The following is a 20,061-nucleotide window of genomic DNA, read 5'->3' on the forward strand; positions in this document are numbered from 1 at the left end:
TGAAATGCGCCTTTCAAAACACTCAAGGTCGCTGTACACAGTAGAATAAAAGCAACATAAAAGCAAGAAGTTTACAGAATCATAAAAGCATAAGACATAAACAAATAAAAATAGGAGAGTGGAAAGGTTATGTGGGATAAGCTATTTTGTACAAGTGGGTTTTGAGTTTGGACTTAAAGAGAGAGAAGGAAGAGATGTTTCTTAAATCAGGAGGTAGGGAATTCCAGAGTCATGGAGCAGAGCAGCTGAAAGCCTTGCTCCCCATGGTTGCAAGACGGGGGGAAGGGACGGAGAGTGAAAGGGAAGAAGATCTGAGACAACATCTCATGTTGTTGTTGTTTGTTGTTCCTTCACTGTTGATCTTTTATTTAACCAGAATTCAACTTGGATAATTTTTTTTATTAATAACTGATAAAAATTGCCACTGCTGTACAGTAGTCATACAGCCCAAGTATCAGCAATATGACATGCAAGCTCATTTGCATATGTGCACGATATTAAGTTGTAGCATCTGTTCCATGCTTTAACTCAGAAACTTCCAACTCTAACCAAAAAATGAAATGAAATGCAGATGAAATGGCCTGACACTGTGGTCTGACCTCTTCAGGGCCTGCAGGCAGCTCAGAGGGAGTCTCAGGTGAAGGTGATGGAGGGCAGATTGAAGCAGACTGAAATTACCAGCGCCACACAGAACCAGCTGCTCTTTCACATGCTGAAGGAGAAGGCAGAGTTTAACCCAGAGCTGGACGCGCTGCTGGGGAATGCTTTGCAAGGTAGAATAAAAAAAATGAAAAGATACAATAAAATAAAAACGTATCCAGTTTGGACCAGGCCCTGCCCACCCACTGAAAGTGTCACTGATATCATGCTAGGCAAAGCTGAGATTAGAATTTAATTCTGGGATGTTTTAGATCTATTTCTCTCCCTGAGTGTACGTGTTTAAATTTAGCAGCATAAATGTTGCTTTCATACTCTTGTTAGAAATGATTTTGCTGTCAGGAGGTGCACTGGGTAACTGGTCAGTTGCATGATTGGGCCTTTTGAGGTGATATTGCTTGTTGCCTTCTGCCGAATAGAAGCTGGCGTCCCTGTTGTACAACCGACAGTTAATTCCATGGTTACATTTTGGTGCTGTGTACACAAGTATATACGATCACATTAGTATAATACTGTTTCTATTTACATGCTTGTAATTAAAGCTGATTACTTCTTTTTGTTTTGATATTGAATTTGCCAGCCTCTGTTCGGTAGGATGCTCTGACAGTTGGTGCATTTTATTTTATTTTTATATCTTTTTTTTATCGATTTATTCATTTATTTATTTATTTATTTCGAATTTTGGGGGATGGTTTTTGATTTGTGCGTTGCCTTTTTCTGTTCCCCCATCTTTTCTTTTCCCTTTTTTTGTTTTCTTATGTGTTTACAGAGCTAGGTAACATCCCGCCTGGTAAGTGAAACCCTATTGGACTCTAATCGGTTATGAATGCATGGTTCCTTCCCTTTGCACTTTGAGAACTAACTGAACATAACATAAACAGGTGCATGAGGTGCAGTGCAACCAGGCTCCCCTCCATGTGTTGGCTGAAGCTTTCCCCTCTCCTTATCTGGATACACTCCTCCTACCCTCTGTCCTCCCCCTCCTCCTTGCAGCTCACATGTGCTACAGCCTCCATGTTTTAGCACCTGCTAACCCCAGACTCTTCTACAGGAACCATATAACGTGGATATTTTGCTCTGTTAGACCTTGTAGGTCAGCTGACCCATCAGGACCAGCAGACTAATGATTTCTTGCACTCGTCCACCCTGTTATCTCATGTTGGTTCTTTTACATTCATATCAGCTCCCTTACATGTCTCTTTAAAATCTTCCCAATATGACCTCTCTCTGACTTTGAACCTCATCTGTTTTTGAGCCATCTGGTATTAATGAGCTCGGCGAGGGCCAGGTTTATCAATTAAACAGCATGGCGCTGTGCTGACATCACCCCTCATCTGCTTCATCTGTTCATTTTTCTACATGTTATACAAAAGAAATCAAAATTGCAAAGGTTAAAATAAAGAAGTTAAATTATTTAAGTCTCTAGCAAAGTATACCTACTAAGAACCATTTTAGCTGACCAGTCATCTCAGCTAAATCACTCCATCTAATATTCTCTGTTCACGGATCTCATCTGACAGAAAACGGGGACGATAGCAGCAGTGACGAATCTGCCCAGAGCCCCTCTGCAGAGGGAAAGTAAGTCTGTTATAGTGCTTAAAAAGTACTATAACAATGTATTTGTAGATTTAAAATATTATCTTGTGGCATATTTTGTCACATTTATGTTAAGTTGCTTCAGTAGTTCATGAATTGTTATATTATTGCATTATATACATATGATGTTTTATTGTATCTTTTAATGAAATTGCATTTTGTCTTTTATGTTCACATTAATGTTTATACTATTCTTATAATTAACTTGTTAATTATGAGAAGTATTGTTTAATTATACTGCAAAGCAGTAAAGCAGAGAGGAGCAGTGTAGTCCAAGCACATTCTATAATGAGTGTTTGCATTAAAAAACTTGTCTGTATTTCCTCCAGCACTCTGGCTACAGATTTCATGAAACTTTGTGGAGAGACCAAAACAAGAAATAAGGTATTGTAGAGTTTGTTGCACATGTTTGATGCCTTATCCTAAAACCATTTCTGTATTTTTAATTGTTCACTTATCTGTGCTGTACAGGCTCGCAGGAGGACGACCACTCAGATGGAGTTGCTCTACGCTAACAGTGACTCTGCCCCTGATGCACCTACTGTCGACTTTTCTAGTCCGATGTTGCCGTTAGCTGAAACACCCGATGCGGGCGGAGACATGGACTTGTCAGGCTCAGTCAGGGACTACGCAGCTCTCTCCCCTGGCTTTTCCTCTAAAATGGGCAGCATGTAAGTTCAGGCCCTGCACTCTTACTAACAGATTCATTCCTCCTTCTCTTTTTCCTGCATGTTGTTGCTGCGCTTCTTTGCTTTATTTGGTTATATATTGTTTACAAGCACCTTCACATTTTGCTATACCTTACAGCAATTGATGAATCTATTTGAGAAAAGCATGTAGAGACGAGCAAATATTTTGTATTGCTTGATTATTACTGTGCCCTGCAAAAGTCTCCCTTGCCGTTCCTCATTCCAGGTCAGTTGCACACTAATAAAAGAAATACTAACCAGGCTGCATTAAATGTCTCGTGACAAGCAGTGCTTTAAAATGGAGCCAGTTGCTTTATGTAAGAATAAACCTTAGCTGATAATAATCCATCAAAAATGATACAGTTAGAATTATATTTGTGGATGTGCAGCACACACTGCACTCATTGTTAAACATGAGCTTGACGAAGAACCATCACTGTTTTGGAACTGTAACATCAGGTAACTGTATTTCTGTGTGTACTGCATGCTCATCTCGTCATTGTTGCCATTATTTTGTATTGGTTTCATTTCCATTTGTTTTAAAAATCTTTTTTTTGTTATATTATCTGTGTTGTTTGTGGATAAATCGGTAAAACTGAACATTCAGTTCTGGCTCCAGAAATCTGCCAGGCGTGGAAAAGCGAGCTCCTGAGCCTTCCCCGCTCTCGCGCAGGAAGACCTATGACAAGGCACAAGCAGCGGCTGAAAGGGCAAAGGTCAAGGACATTAAACAGTAAGAGCTTGATGCCATCATCCTGGCTACAGAGCTTAAAGACAAAACTACTTCACTTTGACCCTACTAATACTCCTCCTTCTGGTTTCCTGGTTTGGAAAAGCATGTGGTGTCACCTACATAATGCTCTGCATCTTGTTTGATGACCGTCACATGCCAAGCTCTATGCTTCATTTGAAGTAATTTTTTCCCAACTTAAATAACACGTATCTTCTCTGAGCTCTAATGTTGAAAGCTGGTGATTACTGTATTTTTGATAGTTTGGGATCAAATTCATTGTTTGCTTGCTAATTGATTCGCTTGCTCCTGATGTCCTGTTCAGAAATCGCTCTCTTTACTTTTCTTTATCTCACCAGTAAGTTTTCCAGCGTAAGATTCAAATAGAAAGATTGAACAGTGAGCAAACAGTTATTATAAAACTGGCTGTGCATCAACTGAAAAATACTGACAGCAGTTTTTGATTATATCTTAAGAATTCTTCTTCATTGCCTGTCGTCCTGTTTTAGAATATGAGCAACTTCAAAAATATTAGTGCTGTGAAAGTGGTCAAGATGTATTTGTAGTACAGACTTGCAGATTAAATCTAAGTGGTTTGTCAAAGTAATGAAAAATAACAATTGCATTAACTATTTAGGAATCATAATTATTACATGTGAGCATTATGTCAGTATCTGTAATTATACCCAAGAGTCTTGATTGCAGTGGTTTTGAGGGTTACTGTTTAAAGGTAGTGTATAAAAGCTCATGACTAGATGTCAGTAGATTGCAGTCAACTGAATTCTATTCTTACCCTTCCTAATTTTAAGCACCTAGTCCTAGATACAGTGGTCTGTTAAGGACAAACAATGCTGGCCGTCGAGTGTAGACTGCCAATCTGCCGTTTACCTCATCAGTATGCTGCTTGTTTACATCCATTTAATCTGGAGGAGGCTGTAAACCTTCTGAGTCTGATACGAGTTTATGAATCAGTGAAGCTCACTGATGTCTAATGACAATACTGAGGTTAGTTGTTGAGTTTTAGTGGATTTTGTTGCACTTAGCTACTCTTAGCTGGTGTCACTGAAACTTTCTTTGCAGTCGCTGTAACGTTGTTGGACTCGGACACTTGGTGAATAAACTCAGAGGGAAAGTGAGATTTTTATTTTTTTATTTTATTTTTTAAAAACATTTGAGTCCAACATTAGTTGGAATAATGTTAGCTTATAACCAGCAAGGCTCTGGTTTAGTTTTATTGTCTAATCTGCTGACAATAAGTAATTGTGACAATATTCAAAATAATTAAACATGTTTATGCGCATTTTTGTTTATTAGAGCCCTGATATCATTTCAGGAGGTGACGCTTGAGGTGAGGAGGATAAGGTGGAAATGAAGAAGAGAGAGATAAAAATATACATGTACAAATATTAAATTGTTTGTGGTCTTTTACAAGTTTATGGATGCGTTTTTATGACATGGCAGGAAAATGCCAGCAACAAGCCGCCTTGTATGGGAAGCATCCTGGGTTGCTGCATTTAAATTGTTTGTGTTTTGACCATTAGGCAAGGACACCCAACAGGATAAACTCTCTAGGCTACAGCATGGCATTTACTCTGCCACCACCCTCAGGCTAAACATGACATTTTTGTTAAAACGAGTCTCTTCATTTTTCTCCTTCTTTTTTTCATCCACCATCCACCAATTTCTTTCTGGTGTGCAGTGTAGTCACACACATGCTCAGCTATTGTTAGATTTAAGCAGTCATTAAAAGCTGTTTTGACACAAGATGAATCATTTTTCTTTAAATATATTCCAAAAATTACAGTGTTCAGATTTTTCTCCCAGAGCTCTAATTTGACCTCATTAAAGATGGATTTGGGGGGAAAAGTGTTGCGTATGCTGGGAAGATGGTAAAACCTGTTGAACTGGGGGATTTAGGACTGCATATAAATAAGGTTTTCAGTGAAACAAGGATAATAAATGCCTGAGGTCTGCCAGGCTTTTTGTGTAAAAAGAGAATAAATTGTTGCTCTAAAACAGGAACTTTAATGGCATGATGATTTGTTGACAGAATGATAGTTGCTTACACTGTCAACCAACTGGTAATCTTAAGACACCAGACTGAGCAGCAAACATTTCAGTAATCCTTATTAGCTTCAGATGAGTGTGAACAAGTGACAACGCCTTACTGCCAAAACCATCCTGCTGGTGGCTTCGATGACATAAATGCAGCATGTGCATCTGCTCTCTTCATGCAGTCCTGCCACACTCCTGCCAGCAGTGTTTTAACAGCTTAGTCCACAGTTTAATTATGCAGTAGCTTAATTGGAAGTGATTCTGCCTACCTTCAGAAACCTGAAGAGCTGCCTGCCATTTCCTGTCTCTCCCCTACTGCTTTTCTCAATAGCCACTTAAGCCGTATGACAGGTTACCTAAGGCATACTGCAAATGTTGTGCAGGATCAGATGGGCTTTCTGAAATGTTATTTTGTTAAATGCTGGCCAAATGCTTACTCTGTCCCAAGTAACTGCAATGATGTTTTGGTTAATACATGTGGATTTTGTACATAAATATAATAAAAGACAATGTCAGACATTCAAAGTTTATAAAAGCATATTGTACCATTGTAAAGTGGAGCCTGTATGCGTGCAGAAACATTTAAGACCATATTGTTTTTGATTCTTTGGCTAAAAGACTGCAGAAGAGATAGGTAGCCACTGTGACATCTATTTAGTTTCAGATTTTGTATTTTAAAGGCTCAAACTTTTAGTCCAGCAATGTTTGTAGCCCAGAGACATTGACATCTCTCAATTAGTGCGAACGCTTAAAATACATGGTATAAAACATAGTCGTGGCTTCTGTAATGGAAAAAAGAAGCCAGTGTGAAAATACCTTAAATCTATACGCTGAAAGCTGTGAGGTGTTGTTTACAAAATATGTCTGGTGCTACTGAAGTCTCTGGGAAAATGGCTTTGATTTGACCTCTGTAAACACTGTCCTGTTGAGTTTATAGGCTCAGTCACTCATTAAAAAAAAAAAGTCTGTTTCCAAAGAGATTTATCTGTGGTATTAAAACCACATGCTCATTGGATAGCTTGTCACTCACTAATTATTGGCAAGTTTTAGAGTCAGAACTGCACCACCTCATCACATCAAGCTTTTTTCAACCAAGATGGCTGTGATGGAAACACTCAGGTCGAGGACTCAAAATGCACAAGCTCCTTAGACCATATCGATAGCAAACAGAAAATGTTTGTCATCTGATTCCTCTGAACTGGAGAGATCCACTTCAGTGACTTCAGTTAGCTGAGATGAGGCAGAGAAGAGGCCTTTCAGCCACAGTTGTCACACTTATTAATCAAAGTTGCAGCTCCTCTAACAAACTAATAAAGCGCTTACAAATTCTAAAAGGCACTCCTACTTCTCCATCCACAATCCATAGTCATGTTATATTAGCTGCTACACTCTGCTTAATGGAAAGTACATTCTCAGTGTGTGTGCAACGTCATTATGTATGTGAAGACATAATTTATCAGATTTGGAAGTAAAAGCTTTGGAAAACTATTACTAAATCGCTTTGGTAAAAATCTGTATAATTCCAATCGCTTTATGGAAGGTAGAAGTAATTGATGGGTATGGAAAATATAGATGCTCAGTATATTACACTAAAATGTATTCCTCCCATGTGTTATGTTTTTAAAATGCCTTTTTATTCATGGGTACACACTCACACTACAATTAGCTCTTCTCGAGGTTGCACTGCAGATAACAACTCAGGAATAGGAAGCAGTTAGTTTTATAATCAGTAGCTAATCAGCCCCCAGGAATATCAGAATATCATCCCCTCAGGGATGCCTGCACCTGTCCTTCAGCTTCCTCCTACAGTAGCTTTGCTCCACTCTCTGATTTCAAACAAGTATGAATACTTTATTTTTGGGCTGTTGCTGATTTGCCATACCTATCCATCTGTTTTCTTCCCCTTAGCCAGTTCATGGTGAGAGTCTGGCTGGAGCTTGTTCCTGGAGCATGCCAGTCTGTTGCAGGCTGCAGGGCTGTTCTTTGGTTTTGTTCTCTCTGGGGTTTCTTCCCCCACTGCTTTGGCAACTTTGTGCGAGAGTTACCCAGGAAAAAAACAAACATGTTAAAACATGATTAAAATCAATGAATGGATGTCTTCTCCAAGACCATAAGATAATTGGAACAAAGCCAAACAGCGTCACTGTGTTTAGTGCATTGTTGGTATTGAACCTGAACCCTCTGCAGTCCTCTCCTGTGACTTCTGTGGAAGACTACAAAGCTCTCCAGAAATATGAAAAAGAGAAAACAGAAAAACAGATGTTTTTTCTCACATCTGTGAAGTTTTTCAGGCTTCAAGCCTGAAGAACAAAAACCTACTAATGATAAGTGTCATCGTTTGGATAGCTCATGCTGCAGATTCGCTGGTTATGAAATTTTACAATTACACTATCACAGCCAGCCAATTAGTGATCAACCAGGCTTACTGAGATGCTGCAGAATTCTCAGTCCCCGATAAGAAGACTCCATGGGTTTCCAGTGATCACCTGTCTTCGGCTCTTTGGGTGTTTCAATCAATTATAGGCTGCAAAAGAAATCATCTCGATTATTTATAGGTTCTTGGCTTGTCTTTCCTTTCTTTCAACACAAGGGTGACTCCTTTCACAGCTGTCTCATCATTTTTCTCTTATTTTCATCTCTTTCTATTTTTGGTTTGCATCACTGAGAGAGCTGCATGAGTCTGTTGTGTGAATTTGTTGGAGTTTTTTTTCTTCTTTTTTTACTTTGCCATGTGTGATGCTGCCCTTTATGATGGTGGTTTGTTTGTTTTCCAGGGGCGTCATTAACCCGGTCCCACCCACCAAGAGCAGCCGGTCGTCGACATTACAGTGTGTTCATGTGGCGGAGGGACACAGTAAAGCTGTTTTATGTGTTGACTGCACTGACGACCTGCTGTTCACAGGATCCAAAGGTTAATGCTCACAATCCTCCCTCCTTCCTTCCTTCTTTCACCTCCTGACTCTAATCTTACACCTCTAATCAGTATTCTTCAGATGCCTTCTTGTTACAGCTATGGTAATTTATTACACTTGGACATGGTGTTGTGTTATTATATAACAGCATAACACCACATATAAAAGCCAATAAGGATTAATTAGGATTGTCATATGGTGGATAAATGAGGTGATGGAACATAAATGACATTGTCCAAGCCACAACATTGTTATGGTGATGGAGCTTTTAAGCATAACAAATGGATTTTAATGTGCAGGAAATCGGCTAGAGTGCCAATTTATCCCAGCAGGATTAATTGTGCATTCCAAGTGCAAGAAGGTGCTGTCCAGCTCTGTTTAGTTTTGCTGTCAGTTAAAATGGATTTTGTTTTGTATCCCTTGCACCGTGATAAATTTTATCCAATCAGTTTTGTTGTGGCGCTCTTCAGTTTTGACATCCCGTTCTCAGAAATGTTCTCTGTATTTTAATATTGTCATAAATCACAGTGAAAATGACAAAATGGTGTTTTAATTTGCAGACCGGACCTGTAAGGTGTGGAATCTGGTGACGGGTCAGGAGATAATGTCTCTAGCGGGTCACCCCAACAATGTTGTGTCAGTCCGTTATAGCTCTAGTTTGGTCTTTACCGTCTCTACCTCCTACATCAAAGTCTGGGACATTCGGGACTCGGCCAAATGCATCCGCACACTAACGTGAGTAAGACTATTTATTATGGACTGATGAACATTATGTTCACTTTCCTGGCACACACTTTCTGTATAGTTTCTATATAGCAAACTTACAACCCCGTCAGTTGGTATAGTTAAGCTTTATGTACTTAATATGGATAAAATAATAAGCACTTTAGTTTTCACACTTTTCTCTTGTTTCCCAAATATTTTTCTTTCCAAATCATTGAAAATGTTAAGTTGTACAGTCTATGGATTTGTTATTGTTTTAGCAGTATTTCTTTAGCTTTAAAGAAAATGAACATCAATTTGAGTTATACCCTTTAAAGCAGGAGTCCTGCAGGTTTTAGATATCACCCTGGCTCAGCACACCTGAATCAAATGATTAGTTCATTACCAGGCCTCCGGAGAACTTCAAGACATCTTGAGGTGGTAGCTGCCATTTAAATCAGCTCTGTCTGTGAATCGCTACCTTATCGTGGTGGAGGGGTTTGTGTATCCCTTCGGATATGTTGTCTGGGGGCTTTTGCCCCCAGGAAGGAGCCTGAGTTAGTGCGTGAGGTTGAGAGGTACCAGCTAGATATTGTCGGGCTCACCTCTACGCATAGCTTGGGCTCTGGAACCAGTCTCCTGGAGAGGGGCTGGACTCTGTCTCAGTCTGGAGTTGCCCCTGGTGAGAGGCGGCGGGCTGGGGTGGGTATTCTAATATCCCCTCGGCTTGCTGGCGGTACGTTGGGGTTTTTCCCGGTGGATGAGAGGGTTTGTTCCCTGCGCCTTAGGGTCGGGGAACGGGTCCTGACTGTCATCTGCGCTTATGCGCCGAGTGGCAGATCAGAGTACCCAGCCTTCTTAGAGTCCCTGGGTGGGGTGCTGGAAAGTGCTCCACCTGGAGACTCTGTTGTCCTGCTGGGAGACTTCAGTGCTCACGTGGGTAACGACAGTGAGACCCGGAGGGGCGTGATTGGGAGGAACGGCCTTCCTGATCTGAACCTGAGCGGTGTTTTGTTATTGGACTTCTGTGCAAATCACAGTTTAGCCATAACGAACACCTTGTTCGAACATAAGAGTGTCCATAAGTGCACGTGGCACCAGGACGCTCTAGGCCACAGGTCGATGATCGATTTTGTAATCGTATCACCAGACCTGTGACCATATGTTCTAGACACTCAGGTAAAGAGAGGGGCTGAGCTGTCAACTGATCACCACCTGGTGGTGAGTTGGATCAGGCGGCGGGAGAGGATGCTGGACAGACCCGGTGCACCTAAACACGTAGTGAGGGTGTGCTGGGGACGTCTAGCAGAGGCCCCAGTCGGCAAGATCTTCAACGCACACCTCCGGCAGAGCTTCAACAGCATTCCGAGGGAGACTGGGGACATTGAGTCCGAATGGACCATGTTCAGCGTCTCCATTGCCGAAGCTGCTGCATTGAGCTGCGTCCGCAAGGTGGTTGGTGCCTGCTGTGGTGGTAAGCTCCGAACCAAATGGTGGACACCAGAGGTGAAAGGAGCCACCAGGCTGAAGGAGTCCTATCGGGCTTGGTTACCCTGTGGGACTCCGGAGGCAGCTGACAGGTATTGACAGGCCAAGCGAAATGTGGCTTGGGCAGTGGCTGAAGCAAAAACTCGGGTGTGGGAGGAGTTTGGAGAGGCTATGGAAAAAGACTTTCGGACTGCCTCGAAGAGCTTCTGGCAAACCGTCAGACGTCTCAGGAGGGGAAAGCGGTGCTCTACCTGCACTGTGTATAGTGCTGGCGGAGCGCTGCTGACGTCGACTGAGAAAATTGTCAGGCGGTGGAAGGAATACTTCGAGGACCTCCTTAATCCCACTGACACGTCTTCCAAGGAGGAAGCAGAGTCTGGGGATGAGGGGAATGACCCGCCAATTTCCGGAGGCGCGGTCACTGAGGCAGTTAAACAACTCCTTGGTGGCAGAGCCCCTGGTGTTGATGAGGTCCGCCCCGAGTTCCTGAAGGCTCTGGACGTTGTAGGGCTGTCCTGGTTGACACGCCTCTGCAATGTTGCATGGAGATCAGGGGCAGTACCCCTGGACTGGCAGACCGGAGTGGTGGGCCTCATCTTTAAGAAGGGGGACCGCAGGGTGTGTTCCAACTACAGGGGGATCACACTCCTAAGCCTCCCTGGGAAAGTCTATGCCAGGGTGCTGGAAAGGAGAGTTCGTCCGCTAGTCGAACCTCGGATACAGGAGGAACAATGCGGTTTTCGTCCTGGTCGCGGAACACTGGACCAGCTCTTTATCCTCTCCAGGATACTTGAGGGTGCATGGGAGTTTGCCCAACCAGTCTACATGTGTTTTGTGGACTTGGAGAAGGCATTCGACCGTGTCCCTCGGGGTGTCCTGTGGGAGGTGCTGCGGGAGTATGGGGTGTCTGGCCCATTGCTACGGGCCATTCGATCCCTATACAACCGTTGCAAGAGCTTGGTTCGCATTGCCGGCAATAAGTCGGACTCGTTCCTGGTGGGTGATGGGCTCCGCTAGGGCTGCCCTTTGTCACCAATTCTGTTCATAATTTTCATGGACAGGATTTCTAGGCGCAGCCAAGTGGCGGAGGGCTTTCGCTTTGGTGGCCTCAGAATCTCATCTCTGCTTTTCACGGATGATGTGGTTCTGTTGGCTTCATCGGGTGGGGGCCTCCAGCTCGCACTGGAACGGTTCGCAGCCAGTGTGAAGCAGCGGGAATAAAGATCAGCACCTCCAAATCTGAGGCCATGGTTCTCAGCCAGAAAAGGGTGGAGTGCCCACTCCGGGTCGGGGATGAGTTCCTGCCCCAAGTGGAGGAGTTCAAGTATCTCGGGGTCTTGTTCGCGAGTGATGGGAGAAGGGAGCCGGAGATCGACAGACGGATTGGTGCTGCAGCTGCAGTAATGCAGACGCTGCACCGGTCCGTCGTGGTGAAGAGGGAGCTGAGTGTAAAAGCGAAGCTCTCAATTTACCGGTCGATCTACGTCCCTACCCTCACCTATGGCCACGAGCTGTGGGTAGTGACCGAAAGAACAAGATCGCGGATACAAGCGGCGGAAATTAGCTTCCTCCAAGGGTGGCTGGCCTCTCCCTTAGGGTGAGAAGTTTGGCCATCTGGGAGGCGCTCAGAGTAGAGCCGCTGCTCCTCCACATTGAAAGGAGCCAGCTGAGGTGGTTCAGGAATCTGACAAGGATGCCTCCTGGGTGCCTCCTGGGTGAGGTGTTCCAGGCATGTCCCACCGGGAGGAGGCCATGGGGCAGACACAGGACACGCTGGAGAGATTATATCTCTTGGCTGGCCTGGGAACGCCTCGGTGTTCCCCCGGATAAGCTGGAGGAGGTGGCTGGGGAGAGGGAGGTCTGGGCTTCTCTGCTTAGGCTGCTTCCCCCGCGACCCGGCCCTGGATAAAGCGGATGAAGATGGATGGATGGTGTTGGATCAAGGACACGTCTAAAACCTGCAGGACACCGGCCCTTGAGGCCTGGAGTTGGACACTCCTGTTTTTAAAGTTACACCTCCTGTAATGCTAATTATGCCTAATTGTTGCATATTTGTACATATTTTATTCATATATCTTCAGGTCTTCTGGTCAAGTTAATGTTGGGGATGTCTGTGCGTCCAACACCAGCCGGACAGTCACCATCCCTGCAGGAGAGAATCAGATCAACCAGATTGCGCTCAACCCCAATGGCACAGTCCTGTACGCTGCTGCTGGAAACTCTGTCAGGGTCTGGGACCTGAGAAGGTAAGCAGAGATACTCAAAATGAATGCAAAAGTAATATCCAGACAGTGGGTTAGCAGGGTGGCAGTCAGTCTGATTTAACAATCTGAGGGATTTTTCTTAAGTGAAATATCGTACTTTTTGTGTGGATTGTTTGGAGTTTGGTACAGATTATCGTGACACTTCGTTTTTATTTCCCTCTGCCAGCACAGTTGTTTTTGTTAACCTTATTTTGCTTGTCATTCTGTCTGTAAATATAACGTCACACAACAGCTTGAAAAGTTTTAAATGAATACTGATAAAAGTTAAAACCCCATTCTACACCACTACAATCTCTAAAATATGTCTTACATCCACCAATGTCTTCAAAATTGACTTAATGAATTATTATAAACTATGTGCATTACAGTAAGAAGTTATAACTCTCATAATTATAACTCATAACAAAAAACATTTCAGTAGATGCAGAAAGTTCCTCAATATGCTTTTTATTTTGTTAAAAAAAAACAACCTTCGATCAAAAATGGGCACTGCCTTAATTTGTTTTTATATTTTAACTAACCAAGATTCAAACATTTTTGGATGTATCTGGTCTTGATTTCAAAATGCAAAACGGCATGGTGGAAGTGGGTCAACAGACCAATTTTCAGATAAATGGTCTTTAAAGTATTTCCTTAAAAAGGTAACATCAGTAACAGCAGTTTGTATGCATGTAAGGTTTTTAGGCAAAGTGAAGATTGTTGAGGAGAAAAGGTTTTGAGAGGGAGATGTGACCCAGCTGAGAAATGGTCAGACCCTTGTGTAACAGGAGCATTTGAAGAAGTCTAGAGTTTTAAAAGGAGGACGCCAAATTCACGTCTGGGATTTACTTTTTATAGGCGTAGATGAAAGTTTGATCAAAACCTTTTTCCTTTATTTTTTTTTTCTAAAACGTGTTGTATGGAGGTATTGATAAACACATGCACATCAATAACACTGACCGTGTGTTTATGATTTCCCCTGACATTTTCAGATGCATGACATGCACACTTCATTAGATAGTACAAACTCCAATTTCATTGTGTTGCCTTGGAACTTAATTGTGTATGAAAACCTGACAAGCATCCATTTCAAAGCTGTCACGCCTTTTTGACAGCTGCCTGATATTAGCTGTGATGAATTGCCTCTTTGTTCATCTTACGAACGTAACAGTCAGTAAGTGGTACTTTGGATGATTAAACTAACTGTGAATCAATATTCTGTATAAGAACGGTCCCATTTTCTCTGAGACAGAACTCAGCAAACCTCATTTTTACATATTTTCACGAGTGATATATTAAGTATATCATTACTTTAGTAATATCTTCTCTTTGTACTTTGATTTGATACATGTATTTAAGTTTTATTTTGGCATTTCCCCTGTGGTATTGGCTTGACAGTTTAACAAAAGACTCATTAACATTTCCTTTCCTGCATTAGGTTTGCCTCTACTGGAAAGCTTACTGGTCACCTTGGTCCAGTTATGTGCTTGACTGTGGATCAGTCTGGAAACAGCCAAGACCTGGTTATCACTGGCTCCAAGGACCATTACATTAAGGTGTGTTTCAGGCTTTCAAACTGCTGCTCTTCACATCTCTGTTGTTCACTTGTTTCTTGAGGCAGATGATAAAGTGAGATTCTTTGTGCAGCTGAGTCATCCAGTAATGCAATATAAGGACAGCTTAGGTTAGACATGCTACATAACCCATGTTTAACTGATTTTATTTATCTTTTGTTATAATAATCCTTATGTTCAGATGCATATCATCCCTTTTAACATGTATTGTTTTTGCTGTTGCAGCTGTTTGACGTGACTGAAGGCTCTCTGGGAAGCATCAGCCCTACACACAACTTTGAACCACCACATTACGACGGTATCGAGTCTCTGGTAATCCAAGGGGACATTTTCTTCAGCGGCTCCCGAGACAATGGCATCAAAAAGTGGGACCTAGACCGTAAAGACCTACTGCAGGTACTGGATGATCAATGCAAAAAGAAATATGGATAGGAGACATTCAGATGTTTGTTCCATTTGATGCAATATAGATTTTTTTTTTTTCATTTTGATTTTATAACTGTCAAAAGTAGCCTAAAATATTTTTATTTCCTCTTTTTTTATCACCATTATTGTCTTTCCAGAGATTTTTCTCCTGGAAAACCTGCTGTAAATCAATGTGCAGAAAACTGCCCTTTCTGTCACATTCTTTGTCACATAATGGCCGATAGTAAAGTAAAAGTACAGTTTTCACATGACTGTACATTAAGAAAAAGATGTCTTTCCATATGATACCCTCAAGTTACTGTAGCGATTGCATCATTATGATCATAATCTTTCAGTAAGTTACAAAAACATCAACCATTCATGACATTCTCACTATTAACCATACTGCTATACATCTCTGTGCTCAGCAAGTCCCAAATGCTCACCGTGACTGGGTTTGTGCACTTGGTGTCGTCCCCGGATCACCAACCTTGCTGAGTGGATGCAGAGGCGGGGTGCTCAAGCTGTGGCACACAGACACTCTAGGGACACTGGGGGAGCTCAAGGGTCACGAGAGCCCCATCAACAGCATCTCTGCCAACAGCAGCCACCTGTTCACCGCCTCAGAGTGAGTTTTCCACACACACTGACACACATGCTTAGGCTCTCTGTTTGTCTCCAGAGAGGGAGACAAACAACTGTTTGTTTGTGTCTCTCTGGATATGAGGGAAAACAACTTCACCTGAGGCTCATATACACATGGGTAACAAATTAAAGTAAAAACATGAGCATTGACCCTGTGGTGAGTGGGTTCCATTGGGTCTGTTACGCTGCGAGCGACATTCTGCCAGCAGAGTTTAGATCCACTTGTCCTTATAAAGCAGGGTTTCCCAGAGTTTTGATGACTGAGTGACACTTTAGGGAGTGAGATGGATTCAGAGTTGTACAAGGAAAAATGAATACAAATGTCATGTACCATTATTGTTTCGAGGGAGGGAGATGAGGCTTTATGTTGATGATAACCCTTATTTTGCTCTTTCCCCCCCCCCCTTAAACTATCAGTGAATTGGCTGTTAAATTTTTTCTTCTTGGCTGTATTAGTTTATATTAGGTTTGGTCTGGTCTGCTAAGACAACCAAGAACAGAAGTCAAACTGGAGAGAAATGCTTCATTGGTCTTTGTTCTGTTAAATCATAGTATGACAAAACTGTAGTGCAATCTTTAGGTAAATGGTAATGGTAAATGGCCTGTATTTGTATAGCGCTTTTACTAGTCCCGCCTAGGGACCCCAAAGTGCTTTACACATCCAGTCGTCCACCCATTCACACACACATTCACACACTGGTGGAGGCAAGCTACAGTTGTAGCCACAGCTGTCCTGGGGCGCACTGACAGAAGCGAGGCTGCCATATCGCGCCATCGGCCCTTCTGGCCAACACAATTAGGCGGTAGGTGAAGTGTCTTTCCCAACGACACAACGACCGAGACTGTCCGAGCCGGGGCTCGAACTTTCCGATTACAAGGCGAACTCTCAACTCTTGAGCCACGATCGCCCTAGGTAACACACAAATGTTAAAAACACCTCCAGCTCATGTTTCATGCTGTGAGAGAGCTGGCCTTAGGAAAGGGTTGCTGCAAATTCACACACATTTTCTCTTCTGGGTGATCTTTTGTCCTCTGATGAAACATTTCTTTCTGATCGGAGTGTTCTTTTCCTAGATGACAGATTTCCATCCAACCAGTAGTTTCAGTGAGCCTTTCTAGTGGCTCATAATGGATCAGGAGTTCACTGAAATACCTTATATTGGCTTTCCCCTTTAATTTGGCACCCCTCTACACGTATTTATGTATGTGATCAGCAAATTACATATACATATTGGTAATTTTATACGTAAATTCCAAGTAAAAAGTCTTCAAATCAGTGAAAATGTAAAGACATTAAGAGGATATGGAATATATTATAACTTTTGTGTCTTTGTGTCTTGCAGTGATCGGACTGTGAAGATCTGGCGTGCACGTGGTGGACTGGATGGCACCTTGGAAGTGGTTGACAGTGTAGACGAGGTTGCAAGTAACTGAACACGGTACCACTTGCCTGGTTTGACTCTAGAAGGACGTAAAGGCACTCCTGCCCTGCACTTTGACCCCTTAACTATCAAGCCTAAACGACGCACCTTCCATATCATGTGACGTTCATGACTGAGCCAACAGGAAACGGTAATCTCATCACAGTGGAAGCTAACGCATTAGTTCTTTTCTTTGACTCTGTATGCTTAGAGGATTTTGCTAATCAGGATTTAGTTAACTGTATTGTTAATGACTTCTATTTCTCTCTTCTTGCGCTTTAGACGGTTTGTCATTATTGTCATTGTTATAAGAACTTATATTCACAAGATACTATAGGATGTGGTGAACACACAGTAGACACTATCAGTGCAGCTCGGCTTACACGCAGCACAGTGCAACGATACAACACAGGCAACCCTGCCAAAAAAGGAAGTGGTGTTTTGTTGTCAGAGTACAGAAATACATACGTGCAGCAGAGCTAATGGGTTGGTAGCTGGTCTTCACAACCCACTTCTCTACTTTGTTGAGATTGTTTCTCTGCACTTGAAACAGAAGTGTTATTCCATCAGTCCTGTTTCCAAGAGCAAGAAAAGTGGCTGTGTGAGAAAGAAATCATTCTACCCCTTAACATCCTGCTCTAGCTTCTGTGCTCCCTTCAGTTTCTGCAGCAGCTTTAGATCAGTGACCAAAAATGTGTAACGTGTTCTTATTGCTGTCCTCAGCTGGACTTGTAAACAGAACACACTTTAGAGTAGCTAAAGTTTGACATTTAGGGAAATAAGCTCACTTGCTTTATACACTGCATGTCTTTTGACTGTGGGAGGAATCCAGAGTACCTGGGTTTTCAGATACAACCCAGAGCTTGAACGGCAGTTTAGTGAAGGAGTCTTCAGTGTCAAGTTAAGAAGCATGATCATCATTACCCTTCAGTCATAAAAGGCGGATGGGGTACTGTTGTCACCCTGTCAGAGGGGCACCATGGACAGCCATTATAACTTCAGAACAAGATGACATAGGATTTCAAATTGATACCATACGTGTAGCTACTAAAAATCTCAGATGAGTTGAAATCTAGTTGACAAGGATTTTGAAATTTATACAATAGGTGCATCTACTGGACGTCTGTAGGGTAGTTTTATTCTGCATTCACTGGGCTGTGCGCGCCAAGAATTCATCTTCTGGGGGTCAGGCTGTACATCCTGAAGGGTCTGAGGACCAAGATTGAGTAGAAATGAACCAAACTTAAAGAATCTTTGCTCAACAACTCAACAACTCCCATACTCACAAGGTTTAAAGCTTATAATGCTAAGATTTTGACATAGTGGAGGCAGTGCACCACAGGTGTGCAAGTGGTCAGGAAAGGTTTTATAATAATGACAGCCATTTGAAGACCTATGAGGGACAATTGAGCAAATACAGTAAAAATCTTGAATTTATCTGGTAAGTGGTACAGTGGTTAACACAGGCCCCTCACAGGAATCTGGAAGCTGACCGAGGCCTCTGTGTCCCTGTTCCTGTGTGGATTGTTTCTGGGTTTCTGCACCCTCCCACAGCTTAAAGACATGCACGATGAATGAAATTGGGGAATCTAAATTTTCCAAAGGCATAAATGTGAGAAAATTAATTGATGAAGAATTTGCCTGGTGCAGTTTTTGTTTTTTAATTGGTGGAACTTTATCATAGGATCTCATATACCTTTAACCGCTGAGCACATGTAAAAAAACCAAACAAAAATCAACACAATTAGTCTCTGAGATTCACTTAATCCTTAAATGTGAGCAGGTTGAGCACTGATATAAGTCTGCACTTGTTGTCCATGTTTCATTGTGTGCACAAATATATCTTCACTCTTCACACATGCTGGTAACACTCACTAAACCTACACTGCTAAGTTGTGGTCTAATTCCCATGCTGCTAAGACACGTTCACCTTCCCAACCCTATAAGAGGGCTTCTTGTCGTGGGCTCCAGGTGAGGTCCACTCAGTACCGTAGTTGTGTATGTGTGTATATAAGTGTAACGCTATCTCTTTGTTGTTGAGAGGAGAGGCCTTCTGACGCAACCAGTGTTATTTTCCTGACTATTGACTCAACATCTGTCTCTGTTCTGATCTTCGTGGGGCCTTCCTGGAGGCACTCGTGGTCTCTGCAGTTTAACTGACCTGCCTGTCATGATTGTGCTGTCATTTATGAATGTTTGGTGAAACAGCAGCTGTAGGAATTATTCAACTACATATGAAATGTATGTAAACAATGTCTGTTCAAAACGAAAAACTAATCTGACTGAATGTTAGTTTTGTGGGACCACCGATCTGAACGTAGTCTCACACTAGAGCCCAGAGGACCGTGAATGGCACAAAGACTGACGAGTGCATCAGTAATGCTTTGGACTGAGCTTATCCTTCATACAGGTGGCAGGTCACGTTTAGTGGCCTTTGGTTAGTTTCTTTTCTTTGTTTTGTTTGTTATGCCCTTCTTCTTCCCTGTACCCATGACGCACCCCCTCCTGTTTTAGGAGCCATTCCCCAATGGCGGACTCTGTAGCGATTCTAATGTCAGATGCCTGGTCAGAATAAATGCCATCTGTCAAAAACAACCATCTGTGTGTGATTTTCTTGGTTCTGTATTCTTACATACTATATATTATTTTTTACTATTAATATATCTGTAGGCTGATTTATTCAAGCAAACAAACTACCTCTAAATGTGTCTTTGGTTTTTACAAATAAGTTTGATAACTCAATATTTTATTTTTTATTTTTCTCCTGGACATCCTTAATTTTTCATCTTCTTAAAAAGTGGAATGCTAACCTGCTTCATTGCTGTGTTCAAGCTATCAGCTGGCCTGTGGGAACCAGGCTACGATATGACATTTGGCTACAAGAGGGCAATAGTTCATAGCCAGTGATAAACTGGGGAGAAGAATCAAGGTTAGGATGCTTCAT

At 42.3% G+C, this 20,061-nt stretch overlaps 1 protein-coding gene across 5 annotated transcripts in view; it reads left to right on the forward strand.

The window, feature by feature from the left end:
- The window catches only part of kif21a (kinesin family member 21A), a 60,617-nt gene extending 40,905 nt beyond the window's left edge, over window positions 1-19,712 (forward strand). For 2 of the 5 annotated variants that reach the window (XM_026175044.1, XM_026175039.1), the window contains 13 exons: window positions 608-773; window positions 1,427-1,447; window positions 2,178-2,235; window positions 2,583-2,637; window positions 2,725-2,924; window positions 3,550-3,675; window positions 8,502-8,638; window positions 9,200-9,374; window positions 12,911-13,075; window positions 14,511-14,628; window positions 14,872-15,042; window positions 15,480-15,679; window positions 17,040-19,712. In XM_026175044.1, the coding sequence (XP_026030829.1) occupies window positions 608-773; window positions 1,427-1,447; window positions 2,178-2,235; window positions 2,583-2,637; window positions 2,725-2,924; window positions 3,550-3,675; window positions 8,502-8,638; window positions 9,200-9,374; window positions 12,911-13,075; window positions 14,511-14,628; window positions 14,872-15,042; window positions 15,480-15,679; window positions 17,040-17,130 (1,683 nt within the window). In that variant the 3' untranslated portion in view covers window positions 17,131-19,712. The remainder of the gene's footprint in view (window positions 1-607; window positions 774-1,426; window positions 1,448-2,177; window positions 2,236-2,582; window positions 2,638-2,724; window positions 2,925-3,549; window positions 3,676-8,501; window positions 8,639-9,199; window positions 9,375-12,910; window positions 13,076-14,510; window positions 14,629-14,871; window positions 15,043-15,479; window positions 15,680-17,039) is intronic. The other 3 variants (XM_026175040.1, XM_026175043.1, XM_026175042.1) reach the window with 3 other exon arrangements.
- Window positions 19,713-20,061: the final 349 nt, after the last annotated feature.

Source organism: Astatotilapia calliptera, chromosome 7 (assembly GCF_900246225.1).
Source record: "Astatotilapia calliptera chromosome 7, fAstCal1.2, whole genome shotgun sequence".
NCBI classification, from domain to species: Eukaryota; Metazoa; Chordata; class Actinopteri; order Cichliformes; family Cichlidae; genus Astatotilapia; species Astatotilapia calliptera.